General features: G+C 35.2%; 1 protein-coding gene across 29 annotated transcripts in view; it reads right to left on the reverse strand.

The window, feature by feature from the left end:
- The window catches only part of NRCAM (neuronal cell adhesion molecule), a 61,401-nt gene that overhangs the window by 12,161 nt on the left and 29,887 nt on the right, over positions 1-19,353 (reverse strand). For 6 of the 29 annotated variants that reach the window (XM_061988555.1, XM_061988533.1, XM_062020508.1 and 3 more), the window contains 4 exons: positions 16,724-16,928; positions 16,409-16,531; positions 15,273-15,449; positions 403-534 (listed from right to left, as the gene is read on the reverse strand). In XM_061988555.1, coding sequence (XP_061844539.1) covers positions 403-534; positions 15,273-15,449; positions 16,409-16,531; positions 16,724-16,928 — 637 coding nt within the window. Of the gene's footprint in view, positions 1-402; positions 535-4,751; positions 4,905-5,922; positions 6,049-14,148; positions 14,185-15,263; positions 15,450-16,408; positions 16,532-16,723; positions 16,929-19,353 lie in introns of all 29 variants that reach the window. The other 23 variants (XM_062020516.1, XM_061988518.1, XM_061988494.1 and 20 more) reach the window with 13 other exon arrangements.

The following is a 19,353-nucleotide window of genomic DNA, read 5'->3' on the forward strand; positions in this document are numbered from 1 at the left end:
AGGATGGTAACCTAAAATGTAACTGCAAAAATGAAGCTAATTTATTTCTGTCCATATAAATTCTAACTCAGCTAATTTTACTGGGTTAAACCCATCTGCATTAGACCTCGGAAAGCAGTGTGAGCAGTACTGAGGAGAGGACTGGGTATCTGAAACAAAGCTCAAATCTCTTTCTCAAGGTAATGTGGGATTGAAGGAGAGACTTTTCTCATGCTTAAATGGGTTGAAATTTTTTACCAGTCATCAGATTGCTCCTCACAAGCCTACCAAATTATAAAACTGATTTACCATATACTCAAACACAAATGGAAGCCAACAGCAAATGTAATTTCTCCACTAAACCTGTGATCCATCTTAGTGGATTACCAATAGGACTCTTACTGTCATTGTTATATATCATACCTGGATATTTGCCACCCTTATTCCTCCTTATGAAGCAAACAATCAGTAAGATCAAGATTAGAAGAGCAACGGCACACATAAGACCAATGAACCATCCTTGAGTAGCGATGTCCACTTGCCGACTTGCCATTGCTGCAGAATAAAAGAAAAATTAGATGTTTTGCTGCATTTAAATGCTATGCTAGTTTAGACAAATAATAGACAGTATACATTGCTCATTAGGAAAGGAATAAAATTCACTGTAGAACTTAATATTAAGAAATGTATTTTGTGAATGTTTTCATGATTCAAAATGTTTCCAAGTACATGTGGAACTTGCTTGAGTATATAAGAATTCTGCCAACACTTAAGCTTAGCAATCACTGCAAAATCTGTGCACATACTACACTGCTTCCCACAAACCTCAAAACTATTCTCAGCCATTTTACATTAATTAAACTACTGAAACAAAATTGCAAGTTATAATTCACATAACCACATCGACTGCATCCTCAAAATGAATAAAAAGCCAATAGTCATTAGCTAATGCACTCCCATCAGTCTGAAATGGGGAAACAGATGGGTCACTCAAGGCCCTAAAACTCAATTTCAACTAAAAATCAGCAATGAAGCATTCTTTAAAGTCGTATTAAGTATCATTTATCTTCCTCTCCTCAAACTTTTACGTCATTCTACAATTTATCTCAACTGCCATGAGTAAGCATTAGTGATGACTTAGCCCGATGGAACTGATAGGCCTTTCCTTGGCAGTGTTTCTCTAGAAATGCTGATTCTAGCTGGAAAATAATGTAAAGTAAACTACTGATGATAAGTAAATTACTCAGGAAACACTACAGTCACTAATATGGACAGGAATTATCTGTACAGTTTAGTCTCCAACACAGTAGGAGGATTTTCCATGCGAAACACTGTTTTTCTGCTCCCCTGTTGGGAAACGTGCTACAAGCAGTTGGCCTTAGGATTTGCAGTTGGGAGAAAGTGGGAAGCATGTGATGAGTCTGGGATGCTACAGACAGAAGACAAGTGAAGGAAGATTCATATCCATCCAAATCATTCTTGTTCATTCTTCACCTTCTCTTCCAGCTCCAAGAGTCTGAAAGTCTATGAAGAGTTGCCCAATAGACACCTTTCTCTACTTGAAAAATAGAGCCAAAGGTCACCTTCCTATACAACTAAGGGAAGTAACATGCAAACCCATTACTATGCATCACTCATATGGCATTTTGGTTCTGCACTTGTGTTTTTCTGGCTTCATGAGATACGGTATTGGATTATTCATAGCCAGTACATTACATATGATTTTGGTAGGGATCAATAGTACTTCAGATCTCAGCTTAGTGGACACTTTGCACTAGGATCACGTTATGTTTGAGACTTGTAGTCAGTCTCTTTGTTCAGATACTGTGAGTACATCAGCTCTCATGGCACAACACATTACATCCATATCTGCTAGGAAAAGTCTGTAGACTTGCTTCCACTGAAGTGGAGGACACAATGCATCAACAGAAGTTTACATACAGAACTGTGAAAGTCCCACAGCCCCATAAAGATTTCCACCTCTACTTGGAGAAGACATGTTTTTAAGGGAAGGCTCGTAAAAATAGGTCAGAGAAAAACTATTTTCAGTGGAGCATTGCCTGTTTTCCAGTCACAGTTCTGAGTGACGCAGCATAAAATCTTCTCCTTACAAAACATGTTGGAGGACAACTGGGAACAGCTGTATGCTGGTGCTGTCCCTTGAACCATCCCTGAGCCCTGCTTGGCAGACAGCTAGCTGACAGGAGACTGGATTGGGCTGGCAAGCACACTAAAATGTAAAAATATTAAATTACAGGCCAGAACTCAAGCCCATGTCTCAATTTTACTAGTTAAGACAGAGGCTGAGACAACTACTTTGGAAACAGCAGTTCTCAATGGACCCAAAATTCTTAAAGGATTTTCCATGGACTGCATGAAAACTCAAAGTACTTTTGATGTCTGGGGACAGTATTTACCCTCCATTCCAGAAAACCATTGTATATTCAACTTTAAAAGCACTGGTCTAAAATAAACTCTATTTTCCCACCCCTTTTTGCTTTTCCTGGGCAAAGTTATGACTTTATATAAATAGAGTAAGGAATTCACGTCCTTGGTTACTGTGGAGGTAAAGTTAGGAGAGTCTGTGGACTTTGCTTAAGAATATGCTAGAAGCTAACTCTTATATGCACACTAACTTAAACAATTTTTGCATTAAAATGTCTGTAAGTTGTATAAATATATAGCTTACATCCATATACATTTATACTCTATATGCCATATATAAATATATATGTGGCAGTGTTAAAAAAACAACATCACAAAGGCATCTTCCTCTGAATTATATATTGTAAATGAAAACTATAAATGAAATTAAATCTTGTTTCCACATGAAAGTTAAAATGATTTTGAGTTTTGCATATATTCATTGATAATAAGGCATTAAAAGTTATATAATACATACTGTGACAAAATGCAAAAGCACATTTAACATTCAAATGTTGTAAGAAATAGCATCAAGCAAAACAACTCATACATAAAAATATGCAAGATAGATGGGAAAGAGTAAAGATGAAAACTTACATCTCCCTGTATTCTTTAAGTTACTGTTTATCCAGTAAGAAAAGTTTCTAGGTCTCAGTGCAACTTGAAAAATGGCACATTTTCTGCTTATGCTAAGGAAATTATCTGCTTCAGGCAGAAAAGACCTTTCTTCTTGGAGAACTACTAATGCAGGAGTCAACACGATACACTGTACACTCAAAAAGATAAACCCAAGCACTGTGAAGATGCTCTATAGGAATGCTTGTCAATGAAAAAAAATGTTGCAAAAGTTTCATATATAAAATATCACTCCCGATTAAGGCCATATTCCAGTATTTTCTTCTTTGTCCCCTCAATTTTCTCGCAGTGGTTAAAAGCTTTGATCTAGGCTGAAGACAGTGGGAGACAGTATGCCATGTATACAATTTAATGTTAGACACTGAACCATTCCATTATCAAGAAGCAGAAAACAGTGTCTTTAAATTCTCTTCTTCCTTAACTACTCAAGGACATAAGCCAAGGTGACTGGGTACATACAGGATTCCTGATCTACTGGCTCAATATTTTTTTATGCAGAAAGATGCTTTTGAGAAGGCATTGTTTTTAATCGTTTAAATTCATCTTATGTTTAATGAAACTATGGTGTTGCTCCTTGCTTTACTGCTTTAGGCTTTGGATGTATATTTGCATAAAATTTTACAGATCTCCTTTTACACCACTAGCTGTCTCTGACATAAATACCCTCTGTGTTTAACCCATACATATTTGCTTGGCACTGTTTTTCAGCACCATGTTTTCAAAGCCTTCCTGCAACATGATAAACTGTGGACAGATATGGAACAAAACAAAGCAAAAAATACGACTTCATAAAGTGTTTACTTTCAAACTGGCATGTGTGTTACTTTGTTGTCTGGTAATTGTTACATTTTGTTTGAGCATATTTTCATCCTGAAACTACTTTCTTAAATCATAATGTTCTGGAGTCAGTGAGGGTACTGCTAAATACCTATGCACTGACCAAAATGCTTGGAATGAGCAGAAGTGGCTAGCAAATACACAACAAATAATAACAGTTGACCAACAAGCATGCAGTGATGGCAATGACATATTGAACATAACATCAAAAAACTTCCAATAAAGTCCCTTCTCTAAGTTAAATAAACAAGCATTACTGACTTGCTTATGAAGTAATATGACTGAAATATGTACATAAAGGACCTTGAACAGTCTTACTGATTTACAGAATATAGCTGTGACATCAAACTCTATATCAAACTAGTATATGACAGGAAAGGAACCATTTATGAGTAGGAATCTCTTAATAGTGGTAAAAACAGATTACATGAGATAACAAATTGAATCCGCAATTCTGATTATGCAAACATTTTAGCTCAGATTTTGTTACATTAGAACTGATCATACACAGATTGCTAGCTTTAAAAATATATACTTGGCTCTGTTAAAGCCCACCTTATTTGAATATAACCATATAATTAATAAGAAATAAATGACACAGGTCAGTGCACAGCGTATAGATGGACTGTGAGCAGTGACTACCTTGCCCCTAATACAAACAACATACAAGTAGAGTGAATTGAAAGGATGAAAACATTGAAAATCTACATAATAAATGTGCTGGCATTATTTAGGAGTTCATAAAATTATTCAACATTGCTCTACAAAAAGAACATGCAAGATGCTTGCTACAACATCTCTTAGCTAGAAGCAGTTCAACATCTTGGTCTACCACAATTCTGACTACGACACAGAAGTGGTACGGTGTGCCTCACCTGGACCTGTCTCAAACATATCCTCTGAACTCCTAAAACCAGATAAGCCCTCAGCACCAACCCGGACTTTATATGCTGTTCCTGGTGTTAAACCCTTTAACACAAAGAAGCTTCGAGAACCATTTACAATTTCTTTTTTCCAATCTTCTTTGCCTACAAAAATTTTAGGAAAACAACACATGGGAATTTTAATTTTCTTTGCATTACTGAAAGTTTCTAGACAGAATACCATCAACAGTTACTTGACTAAGCTATAGACTGAAAAAAATAACTGCTCCCTCAAAAAAACAATACAATTATATTAAATTACGACTTCAAATACTATATTGCATGCAACATATCGTACATGAATTATGAACATATTTGAAACGTTTGTTCCATTGTACTAGAAAAATACTATTTTATTTCTTTAAAAGGCTTATTGAACTTGTCATTACAAAATACATTAAAATAGATTTTAATCACTTAATTAAACTACATTTCTGTAGTTTCAGTCAATATTTACTTTAATCAAGAAGTTCTACTGCAATCTGAACCTTTCTCATATCTTTTTCTAGTACAGTCTCAGATACTTCTTTGACCAATATCCAGAATGCATTTTTATTCCAATTTTCAGATGGCCCTCTTTAGTAATAACTTTAGCAGGACAGAGTATTTGAAGAGAAGTGCCTTGATTTTACTATTTATCTGTGTTTTAATTATTGCTGGTGTTATCAAAGATTAAAACTAGTTTTATGCGCCACTAAGAGCACACAAGTTAGTCGATATTTTAAAGTTTACTTTAACAAACAATATTGTTTTGATTGACTTTATTATTTATTAGACATAATTTAGGGAAATTGTATCCTATTTTAAAGCAAGAAGTCATATTTTTAAACAGGTAATCGCTGCATGATAAACAACTTCATGCAAACTACATTTTTTAGAAGTTTACTTTCAAAATAATTCCTAAAATAATACAAAGGAACAAAGGCTGACATTCTGTCTAAGCAACAAATACATGCTACACATCAATGTTTATTAGAATTTAAATTATTGGATCTCCTTGATCAAATTAAAAATAATTCTAAACATTAATTAACACTGGGTCAATTTAGGACTACATTTACTATAAAAATCTTTGAAAATAAATGTGAACACTTAAGCAAAATTTAATGAAAGGACTTCTTACTGCCTGCTACACCATATTCAACATAAAAGTTCGCATGATCTGGTCCCTCATACTCCCAACTGATATTGGCATAGGTCTCAGCAGCAGCTGTTGTAACATTTCTGATCCTTGGGTAAAGTGGTTGCACTGAATACACAACAGAAAAACAAAGCAGAATACAAAACTGTGACTTCAGACATTAAAAAAAAATGAAGTTACTGTGTTAATTTAGATCACATACAGGGAAAGCATAGTATGTTTGCCATTGTTTTCATTAGTGACTGAAGTAGCAAATTTGGTAGTTGAATCCTACGCAGGATTCACTACACTATGATATTATAGTGTAAAAAATCTATGTGCACTACTGAGCATTCCCTGTACCACAAAACTGCCAAATACTTAAAAATACCTAATTGCCAAAATTCTGGAGAACATTATTTCTATTTATGTAGAAGTAAAATGCAGACAGCAGGAAAGTGAGAATGTTGACAGGGTAATGGAAAATGGTAGAAGAGAACAGAGTTATGAAGGTGGTGCACACCTCCTTCTATGCCACGTGTGACTGAATGGACTGCAAATGTCTCAACTGCAAGCCCTTATAGGATTTTGTCTCTATTGCATTGATAACGATAAAAAAGGAAGACAATACCCTTATAGAATGTTGGACGGACAGTGTGCATGACTGGGGAGGTTGCAAAAAGGGTTTCTGAATATCCTTCACCACCAGAGATAGTAGGAAAGAAAAAAATAAAGAGTAAAACCACTTTGCATCAAAAAGTAACATTTAAGTAATGCAGTAAAACCTTACCTGTTAAACGAATAATACATGCATACTCTAAGTTCATGCAGGATTCAATTAGCTTTACTAGTTAAAATATGAAACAGCTGACACACATGTATTTGAAAACAAACTGAAGTATGTGTGTACCAACATCTTTATTTTCACAGAACATTCTGAAATCAACTTCACTAACATTATGAATTCACAGCACCTTTAGACATTTGAACATTCCATGACAGATATTGGAAAGCCAATATCAACATGGTGTGAAGGTCACAAATCACTCGAATGCAAGAAGCTGTTGATTTTCAGGTACTCTGTTCTGTTGCCGACATTCTCGTTCAACAACAGTACTTTTCACAGATATGCACAATGCCCACATCTATGAAAAGAAATGCTTCTCTTTAGCATTCTGTAATTAGCCACTTCCTTGCTCATACCTCAATTCTTTGTTTTCCAAATACACTTGTTACAAATGGACAAATTCATTTGCCTAATACTACCAAAAATTGATTTTTAAGAGTTCTAACAGTGTATTAGTGCAGATAAAAAGAAGATGCTTCTCAAAGGCATGAAATTAACTTTAAGTATAAATGTCTCACTTAGTTTGCCATTGACTTTTCTATCTCTCTAGTAAAAATCTCTTTTATGTTAGAAACATCATCAGAAATACTTCCGAAAGGACCATGAAACATCAGAGGTAAAAACCTAGTCTCAATAAAGGCAAGTGGTAGAATCTCAATGGCTTCATCTACATCAGAAAATAAAATGGGCAAAAGTCTGTTATCAAGGAGAGAGCTTCTGCATAGATTTTTATCTACATAGTCAAATTATTTTCATCTAAAACCAGGATGGCTCTGCCCATACAGCTGACTGGAAGAGGTTGCAAATTAGATTCAAAGAGAAAATGGCTTACTTTTGCACAGTCAAATAAATAACCAAGACTACATGATATTAGAGCACCATGTCTAGAAAACTATAGTTTCTGAGTCTTCTTGAAAATACTCAAATTATGCAAATATTATCAATTCGCCCAAAAATGTATTTGCACTATTACAAATTTTTACAATATCAGACTTTTTATCCCTATTATTACATCAAATTTTTCTTCTTAACTTTATTCCAGTAGTACTAGTTCAACTCTTCAATCTGTATTAAACTAATGATTCCCATGCTTGATGTCTTTGTAGGTAAGTTGTGCTGATATATCTTTACACTATGTCTTTCACCAATCAAAAATTATGAGGAAGATATTATTCAAATAATAAAGAAAATATTTGTTTCTTGGCTAAAAATACCTGAACAAAACAAAACAAAAGGAATTAGATTTTATAAAAGCCATCTAGGTTACTAAGTCAACAACAAAACCTCTAAGAAATGCCAAAGCCAGAGCTGTCCAAGGAAAATCTAGCATGTAACCATATACACCATGGTAATGGAAGGGGATTAGATTCTGCTTCTCTCTGCCACTTGAAGGTAGGGAGAGGAAAGAATAGCAGGCTCTAAATTTAGAAAGGTGCAGAGTCTGAGATTGCAGACAGGACATATAAACTTCCTTCCTCATTTGCACATAGGAACAGGTGTTTGTCACAATCACCATCTATCAATTTGTTCTGTGCCAAGAAAACAAACGGTTTGTATTTTAAATATGACTTTGTATTGTTTCACTACATTGTATTTTGTCAAACTCACATTTTCCTGGATTTTGCCCTTCCACAAAAGATGACTAATTAGCAACATAACTGTATGACTGATATTTATCACCAAGGTTAAACAGAGAAGAAATTTTTAGCAATAATCTGTTTCAATCTCTTGCAAAATGATGTCACAGAATTACACCTAGTTCTTCCTCATGCCTGAACACTTGGGGATGAAAGAATCCGTCTCATTTTTTGTGACAGGCTCCAGGTGACAGACAGCTTCTGTAACACTGAAAAAAATTGATAAGCATCTTCCCTGTAAACCCTCCAACCTATCTCGTGTTTTGGGTTCTTTTCCCTCTCAAATTTCCAGTTTCTGCTCTGATTAAAGAGTTACCTGCTATAATAAACACCTAGTATCTCTTAAATGTCTGTTCACAATTGCATATAAAAATTAAGTTGGCTCTGAAAATTAACTTCCTTGGTGTCTTAGTTTCTAAATCCTCTCAAATGACTGATTTATGTTTACATCTCTCAAATGTACTCTTATCTGATTCTTATGAACAGCTGTTTATACAGATTTATCCATGTGTAGTGTTTGGTCAGATTTAAGTTCTGGGTTTTTTTCCTATTGAACAGAGTGCACCAATAAATTTGATCAATAGACCATTTTTTTTTCCCCAAATAAATATTATTACTTAGAATCATAGAATGGTAGAGGTTGGAAGGGACCTTTAGAGATCATCTAGTCCAACCCCCCTGCAGAAGCAGGTCCACTTAGATCAGGTCACAGAGGAAAGTGTCCAGGGAGGTCTTGAAGACATCCACACCCTCCCTGGGCAGCCTGTTCCTTTAATTATTTTCACTACTGCTTGATCTAACATTCCAGCAGGCCTGTAAAGTTTCAGTGAAGTCTATTAAATGTGCCATATTTGCAACATGAATACACACATAAGAAGACAAAAGATGGCTGATGGATCCTGAGGTGATGAAAGCCTAGAGTTGATGTGGTTACATTTAAAGCTTGTCTCCATGCTCCCCAGACTCAATCAGCACACCTCTAATTATAATTAAACTCTTAGTTCTTCAGTGTTTCCCAGCACTGTTCACAAATGCAAAGTGTGTAATTGCCAGTTAGCAGAAACACTCAGTGTGTGCAAGCACCAGTTGGTAAATAAGATGGGCAGCAAGCTTTGCCTGGAGGAGCAGGAATTTTTGGTAGCACTGTGCTTTCTTGACCTGTAACCAGCAGTGCTGACAGAAGCACTGCTCTAAAACTGATGGGAATGGATTGTTAAAAAGCTACAGGTTTTACACAGTCTGAGTCTTACTCAGCTACCTCCAGTAAATGCAAAATTTAGCTTGCACTTCTGAGTATGGTTTCATTCCTGTAGTGAGATGTAGTATAAAAGCTTTTGCCAACTGTTGAGAAAGAGGTCTAGGTTCAAAGCAAATCTTTCCTGTACTTTCAAATTAATTCCGGTGCCTTTTTACTGTTTTTTTTTTTCCTTTGTAGAGTTCTATTTAACGTCCAGCCCTTCAGGAACACAGTTCCTCCAAATAACAGTTACACATGGGCTGCAGATTCAGTATAATCCAATAAGATGTGACCTGAGGTATGAACAGGTTTTAACAACAGAATAGGTACTCTGTCCCAAGATTTAGTTCAGAAGAATAAATTAAATAATCCTCATAGTGACTAGACTTTAGGAATTTTCATGAGATTCACCCAATGAAATGTGTGACAAGCACACATTTGAAGATTGGTGTAAAATGAAAAAAACCCTTCGAAGAAATATATCATAGAAAATTAGTGAAAAATACATGTATCAAGAAAAAAACGAATTTAAAGGGAAAAAAGTCCACATCCACATCCAACAAATGATGAAAGAAAAAGGTAATATGCTGTGTCAGGGTCTGTAAGACACAGAGAAAGGTTTTGCTTTTGTTTACTTTTTAACCTACAATTTTTACAGTATGAAGCCTCAATGTAACAGTAAGAGTAAATTCCATTTCTGGTAGTGAGAGATAGGCATTAGTCACTTCTAAGATTATTTAGACCATAGCAAGAGCATAGTGCAAGAAACAGAGAAGATAAAGAAATGCAAGAAATCCTTACACTGGTAAGGCATTAATTTTGTGTGACAGCTATGAAGCACAGAGTATTTATGGGATTTTTTTTATTGCAGTAATACTATTTTTCTCTAGTCTATCATGTTAAGCATAATCATTGTCCCCAGTAGACTTAAGAGTGGACAAAACAGTGGTTCTGCATAGCAGGCCCTACTGAAAGAATCACAGAGATGTATCATGGAGAAACCCACAGGGAGAGAGTTGCTGAAGGAGCAGTACAAAAATCAGTTTAGCTAGCAAAAAATGTGGAGTTGTTACGTGAAATGACTCAGAGAGGGAAAATAGATGGTGGTGGGGGAAAATGATTTAAAGAATGGCATTTTGTACAGAACAAAGAAAATTTAGATGATCCTATCTTCTACATAAAGATCAGAGTTATGAACTGAGCTGAGATTGATTTCTAACCTACAGCAAAGAGTTGCATATTGGGTTGCAAAAAAAGTATTTCTGTCAATAATACTTCAACTGTGAAGTTGACATGAACAACAGAGACCGGAGTGAGTACTGTATTGAAAGGAAGTGCTACCTTCAAGTAAAGATAACTGTGATCTCACAACTGTATTTTAATTGCAATTCCAGTGTTGGTATGCATGCAGGCAATAAGACCTTGCTTTCAAATAAAAATGTTGACTAAATCAAAAAGAACATAAAAAGTGAAACAAGAAGGCTTGTGAAATGAGACTGACACCACATGTCATGACTCTTTACATTGCAGCTTACAACAAACACAACAATGAGCCCCTGGGACTGTTTATTTTAATCAGCAACTTTCATTTCTACTACTGGTCAAATTTCTATTCTCTTCCTTCCTCTATAGACCAGTTATTTAAAACTTTTAAGGTAGATGACAGAAAAGACTTGATTCCAGTGATCACCTGAGTCACTTTCCAGTTGCTCCTATAATTATTTTATATGTAAACAGGTTCTTATTCCCCAGTTTTTCTCACATCTCTGTTACCTCACAGCTGTTGTTAGATTGCAATACATATATGGCAACATCAACACCTACTGTTTACCTAATACTGGGTATACTATATCATGTTTTACATATGTACTTTTCCAACACATTTAGAATACAGGTTGCTAAGAAGAAAAACAATTATTTTTCTTTGTAGTGCCATAATTTAATCAAATTTAAGTAATTCAAACATCACACTACTAAACAGGAAAAAAGTTTAAGTCAGATAGGAGTACCAACTATAAGAGAATAGTGTGCCTATCTAAATCATATGGATCTCCTCTGTTAAATTTCCCTTACAAAAGAAAAAAACCTCTTAATTCTGTCAAGATCCATTGCATTTCAGCTATCTGATGCAAGACACACGGTGTCAAGAGACAGGCAATGTATTTCAGGACTGCAATAAACTGCAATAAAAATATTTAGAAACTCTGAGATCCTTAGATTTACCCTAGGTATTTAGCAATATATAAATCCTTAGATTTACCCTAGCAATATTCCCCTCTGAACTTTATTATCTAGTCATACTTTGAGAAGTGAAATATGTCCCAAGTGGCACAGCTCACCCAGGTTTAAGTTATTTGAAATCCCCTATGACTTTGTGTCTCACGTTTCTGACTGGCAAAGCTGCGGGTGTTCAGGGGCGGTAAGCCAGGAGAAAACATCAAGTACAGAAATTTCAGTGTCATTTTGGCTGGCTGAATCTGGGTCCTATTGTCTTCTTAACCTCCAAGATCAATGTGCTCAAATTGAAAGAGAAAGGATAATTGCATTTTTCTGGTAAGTTCTGACCTTTAAAATGAAAAACTCAGATGTTTTAGCTAGGTCACAAAAAAGTAGAAAATACCTAATTTTCACCTTCTCCTTAGTTTGACTTTGAGTCCAAATTAGAAAGAAATGTATGTAGGTACAGGCCCTCCTGCACTTAATGAAGGAGTAAAAATTCTCGGCCGGCTACTGCTTCTTCTTCAGTGGGCTGAGTATTTCTATCTTACAAATGCACCTGCTCATGAGACCAAACATGTTGGCACTTGATCTTGATCATATAATCTTCCTTTTCCTTCCTCGTAGTCCATGATCAGCAGTGAAACAGTTAACCACGTTAATGTAAGTAACCACTGAGAACATTCATCTCAGATCTGCAGCAACTCAGATGTCCTAACAGATGTCATGGCTTTAGCTCCATCCTGTTTGCAGTTCCAAAGTTTTCTTTGCAATTGTGAGAGTTATATGGTACAGGAACATGTGAAAACTTTGAAACCATAAACGGCATGGAATCAAAGGAAGACATCTGCTTAGTTTTCAGAAAATCTGAGATGACAGCTCTGAAATCTGAGCTGCTCCAGCTGATCTTACAAATAAGATGCTTTCTGCTAGCCACAGACTGTGATAGAGCTATAATTAAACCCCAGTTTCACACAGAGAATCCAGTTTTCCTTGCATGACTTTTTATAGTCAGCTATAAATAATAGGAACTTAATTTACATTTCTGCAGTTAAAGTCCAGTACAAGCTAGTTTGATTGTTCAAATCTGTGCTGACTTCTCAGATACTAGTCTAAAAAACAGCAAGAAAGACTTGTTACTAAAACAAATCCGTAACTCTATACACTTAGCAGAAATGCATTTGATATTAGACTCCACTTCAATGTGCATATGTAAATATATTATATATTAAAAAATGCATATATAGTCTGATTTATACCAGACTGAGTGAATTAAGCTCTATCTTATGTCCGTTATTGTTCAAAACACCTGATCATCAAGTGGAAAGAAAATATATGTGAAACAATTTATACTGTTTTTCCAAGGCTGTAAAAAGTTATGGGTATTTCATGTACAGATTTTGATTTGGAATGTTGATGGTCTTTATGTTCATTGGTGTTAATGACACCTCTGTGATAAAATGACACATACATATGGAAATATCTTTCTGACCTACATCTACCTAACAGGCCTCAGGGCAACCTTTGTTTCTGACAGTGAAGGTATCAAAATTCATAAAAACTGTGGACAAAAATGTGGAGGACATCTTGTTTGACAGAAGGACTGCATCATAAAGAACTACATATTACTCAATTAAAGAATAAGGATGATACTAGATTCCACTCACTGAAATATCTTCAAATACTCGCTCACAAGCTGTGAACCTAAGACAGCAGGAAGCCATTTGCCTGTACATTCAATCTGATACTTGAACTGAGAAGTATATAGAGGGCATTGTCAGTCAGCTGTCTCCTGTGCACAGTTGGCTTGCAAATGAAATAAATGTGATCAAATGAGTACCATTAGTCATCAGTGACAACAAGAACTCACTTACTTTTTGAAAACAAAAAATGCACAAGGCACAGGCAGTAAAAAAAATCTTTGCAAAAGTGCTGTTTATTTCTACTCCAGCTAATCAGTGCTAGTGCACCTGGATCCTGAATATTTATGCCAGTGACATATATCTGCTAAATGTGCAGAAATAATTAGACTTTGCTGAAGCAAAGCTAATGAATTCCCCTGGAACTCTGTGGCAAAATAAACAGATGAAAGGTATTAATGACCAAAAAAAACAAAAAGGGAAAAAGAAAACCCCAAATGACAAAATCCACAAATGTTCTTTTCTTCCAGTGCAGATTAATACTTTGAATAGCAATGTGTAGTCTGTGCTTTTCTGTCCTTACCACTGTAATTTCCCCATTTGCAACACTGCAAAATCCACACATTAACAAATCATGCAGTTTCATTTTACCTTTGCCTGCACCTACAGCAGGATGGAGAATACCAGCTTTAATGGAGGAAAACAAGAATAGGAACACTATATAATTAGACAGACCACCAAAGGGAACATACATACATAATTTCATTATAAACCAGAAAAGCATGCAGACTAGATAAAAAGTATTAATTCAAATAAATTAGAAGCAATCCACTTATGCTGAACACTGACTATTACAAGAAAGAAATTAATATATGTGCATTTACAAAATTTTATGGCTCATGCTTGTTAAGATTCACAATTCAAAATAACTGTAATTCACATGCAACCTTACTACACAATCAGAAGTGGTGTTGCATGCCAAGTCATCTACAGCAATCTCAATAAACAATAATTTTACTGAGCATAAAAATACGTGAAAAGATGATGTCAAAATAAGCTTTTGATATGAAGATGTGTAAAGTTGTAAAAAATTCCCCCCCAAATTCTCCTTTGAGTTCCTCTTACGACATTAAGCTTTCATATTTAAATAAATAACATCTTCAACAAAGGAACCGTCAAAATCAGAGATCTAGATTGGCTATAAATATAAAAATCAACAGTGATAAATTTAACCAATATACTTAAAAATGTCACCAATTACTTAGGACCATAGGTGACAAATTTATTTCTGCAGCTTTTCTTAAAGTTACAGTTTCTGAAAAAAGTTTCAGCTCTGAAAAAAGCTTAGACCCCACAGCAGCTGTTGGATCCTTCAGAAGGGAAATAATTTTCTCTAGCCATAAAGCTGCATTGTTTCAATATTGTTCTCTGTGACCCAAGCAGGTCAACGAAGCAGAACAGGTAAATGGAGGAATACCACTTGAAATGTAAAGCTCCATGAAACTTTGAAGCCCAGAAAAGCCAAAGTAATCTCCTATCAGAAGGAAGGGCTTTATACTTCTTTCAGGGCTTCCACTAAGACAGAAAACTTTTGCACATCTTTTCTTAAAAACTATTTACGATCTTTTCTTAGTGTCTGATACAATTAAGAAAGCTCTAAAAAAAATAAAATGCTGTGACTATGTCCTTAATGGAAGGAAGTAGTAGCAATACTTTAAACCAAATTGTTACATTTTTTAAACACGGTGGGTTTTATTTATACATACCCATCTTACCTTCATCCATAATTGTTACTGCTTCCTCAGTTATCTGACTTCCTGATCCAACTGAAGTTTGTGCATTAAAGTAGAACTTGTACCGTGTGCTGTAATTTAAATTTTTTAATATCAAGCTGCTTTCGTTGGCAGGAATTCTTATCTCTATCAAGGGACCCAGTTCATGTGTGTTGTTAACTGTTACAAAAAAAAAAGAAAGTTAGATAGGAAAATTGTCTACAGACTTTTTCTAGTATTTATATGTTTTGTTTGTCTGCTGGATTGGTCACTACAGTTTAAAAGAATTATAATCTCTAATCTACAGTTTCAGAAGAACATCACCTTTGTGTAAAAAGGGTGCACGGGGCCAAAATTCAACAGGGAGATAGGAAAGGTCTTTTAAGCTCCAGTTCAATTTTTGTAAATATCTGAATCTTAGGCAATTGATTCCATGTCCAATAATCTGAACTTAAACGTGTCTGAAGTACTGATCATAAAAAAACTCTGAAACTCTAAAATAGCTGCCTCAAATTCAGTATGCTTAGGGAAAAAAATAAAAGAAAACACAAAACTGAAGTGACTTGCATCTATTTCCAAGGAACAGTGGAAGTTGGTAACTGGAGGAAAATAAATTTCTGTGTTCCATGCACATGAAACTCTTTTAAATTTCCAATGATTCCAGCAAATTTCTGGGCAACTATGCAGCCGCCTGGGGAGTCTAATGAAGTGATTTATAGTTCTGATATAAGTAAATGGCACATTTAAGAATTTTTCATTTTAAAAGACCATGACAATTGAAGACAACAATATATTTGGATGTATTTTGATCCACTTCAAATGTTATTTTCTATGCAGTTTCAATACAAGATTTTTAAATGGCAGCCTCTTGCTTCTAACTTATCTGTAAATTATATGTAGGACTTCATCTTCATTTTCCTGTGAAGCCTGGTCTGCAGAAATGAAAGTAATGGAAAAACGCGACCCTTGATCTTGAGTAAGTGAAGTTTTACAAATACAGTTATCTACATTGACAAAATACAAAAATCTTTCTCAAACCTGACATTTACAATGCAATTATATCTTTTTTCTTGATAAGTAGATTGCTATTTGGTAGACATATTGTCTAAGTTAGAGTTATATATTCGTAATTAACTTACTTGGCTGAAACTTCAGTATATATGAAGTCAAAACACCATTTGGATGGGTAGGTGAACCCCACTCCAGAGTCAGAGAATCCAATGTTGGATTAGTAATCTTCAGAAAGGAAGGCGAGCTAGGAACTTTTAAGAATACAGAGTAAATATATAGTAAATTAACTCAAAACAGCTCATGAATTACTAGTTCTTATTACTATATTGAGACAGATCATTATTTTATGATGTCCCAGATGCCAGTTCAGCACTTATACCCTTAGTGTTCTGTTTCTGAATATATCACATTTAAGTTTGTTTTCTAGCTTTCTCGTTTCATACCTCCTTCAGGGGTCTTAAATACTTTGTCTGGGCTTGCTGGTCCTTCTCCTTTACCATTAACAACTCTAACATTCAGCTTGTAAGAACTATAGGGCTCCAGCCCTGGCAACATTCCAAAAGTCTTGTTTCCCCTGAAAGTCAAGATCTTTTTTTCTATATGCCGCCTACTCCTTCTGGGTAGACTCTGCACTTTCCAGTAGTAAACCTAAAGACAAAAGAAAATCTATAGTGAGTGTTTTGATGTTCTGATTTTACAAATCCTAAGCTTCTCCATGAGTACGCATGAATTATAGGTAGGAATAACTGCAATTTTAATAAGCTCAGATGAGACACAGCATAGAGCTTTCCTGCTCCAGAAACAGATCTTGTCCAAAAATAGTCATATCTACACAACTGGGTGAAGTTTATCACTTGCCACTTCTGCTAACACTTAAAGCCAGTTGAACACAAGTCCTGTTTTGGAACTGCATTAATTTGTGATGGTTCTCATGTTAGCAAGTCCTTCTGAGAGGCTGGACTCATTCATACCATACACTTTTTCAGTAAGATGTCTACACAGCTTCCAAAGCAGACTTGCAGTTTGCCACTGACCACCAAGCTGATTCTGGTGTCCATTTTGTGGGTTGAGTTTCTAAGAAAATACTGATGAGTCTCAGTGGGTAATTACCTTGACTGCACCCTCTTTATTTCACAGTCTCTCTACCATGATATCTGAAAAGATATTAACAGTTGCTCCTACAAAGACTTCTGTTACTCCTAGCATTGTCAACTTCAAAAACATGACTGTACATTTTTCATAGCATAGTTTTCATGCATGTATTTGATACAGAAATATAACTGGGTAAAATTCTGGTTCCATTTTGGACAACTCTTCAATTAAGGAAGCTGGAATTTCACACATGAATTAAAAAAGGGAACTGTTAAAGACTTCCAAAGCCTGCTATATAGCTTATAAATCAATGTTACACTAACACCAGCTTCTATTGATAACAACATACTGTTTTACTCTAATCACAGTTAAATGTCACTGTTTTACATGGCTCCAGTTAGTATTTTTCAATACTGGTAGCTGTCATACTGGAGCTTTCAGCCTGCCAACTAGTCTAGAAAGCCATGTACAAGCTAATAAAAGCTAAGCTTGAAGTGTTGGCACTATTAGTATGGAAAATAATCAGGTACAGTTCATGGTATTTTAAGAACTGTTAGTAACTTTTCACAAAGCACATTATTATAGTTGGGGTCATCATTTGTTACTAGCCAGGCTGAAATGAAAAAAAAAGCTTTATTATTCTGGGTTTGATACGCAGTGATTTGGTAGAGGAATATAGCAGTAAGAGACTGTATCCCATTTGTCACATACTGTACTGCACAACCACTAAGTTTGTTATGAATAATAGGAAAAAAATGGCAGCAGTAACAGTGAAAATAATTCTTCTTAAAATGTCTTCTTAGGTTTGAAATGCTTTATAGGACCTTAGTATATTGAGTAATTTGCTAATTAGAGCAAAATAAGAGTGATGGGCTGTAGACTGCTGCTATTTGGATATCTTATTGCTTTGTTCATATATTTGTCCTCAGGATGTGATTCTTTAGCAAAATACCCCTCTCTATTAGCAAATGTGGCCCTAATGCAACACTGTATATTGGATTACTGTCTGAAATAATGTAATTAATTAGGAAAGCCTGAGGTTGCTGGCAGGATTTTGATAATGTGTTTAAAAGAGATAGTCACGTGTTTTGTCAACTACGTCAATAACTATGACTCTTAAAGCATATTCTGCATCCAGGAAAAGTCAGTGAAACCTTTCTAACAATAGCTGTCTACCAGGTCTTAGGACTTGTCACGTCTTGTCTAATTTTTAACCTATTTTAGCTTTCATTTAGCTGTATCTACAAAAATTTCTTAAGAGACTGGTGCTGTTATCTGCAACTTATTCAGGGATGTGTCATTGTCACGTTTGTCCTAGCCATAACAGCAAAACTATTCAGTAGTCAGGTCTGTTGTCAATCCTGTGGTTTTCAGCTTGCTTTATTTATGATTATTGACTAGCATATTTTAGCTTTGGTTTTGCTTAGTGTAACACTGTGATTCTCCTCTCCTCAGAAAAAAAACCCCAACCATGTCATATCCCAAGAAGGACTAGCAAAAAACCCAGAAGTAATCATGGCATGACTAACCCCAACTGAAAGTATGCAGTCAATTAGTAGATACTGGACAGAGACTCCAAGTCTGAGCAAAACCAAATCTCCATCTAAACTTGGGATGATCACAACTCACTGTAACCTTTGAAGGCTGAGAATTCAACATTTGATATATGGGCAGACGTTTGTGTCTACACGTTTTTTGATATTATTAATGACCTTTAACTGAAATGTGGTGATTTGGGTTATAAGCATTACTGCTGCTTTAACTTAATTAATAATAAGCATTAACTTCCCTATATTCTAACTTTTTAATCTTCACATAGTAGACGTTCTTTTGGTTGTCCATTTGTATGTGAAACAGCAGGTTGATACGAGACTGTCATCTAACAGACAAATATTTGACAGACCAGTAAGTCTTGAGTCTCAGTTGAGTTTCTGTTCATTTTAACAGAAGTAGTTCAAATTAGTCTGTGTTAAGAAGTAAC

Source organism: Colius striatus, chromosome 1 (assembly GCF_028858725.1).
Source record: "Colius striatus isolate bColStr4 chromosome 1, bColStr4.1.hap1, whole genome shotgun sequence".
Lineage (NCBI taxonomy): Eukaryota > Metazoa > Chordata > Aves > Coliiformes > Coliidae > Colius > Colius striatus.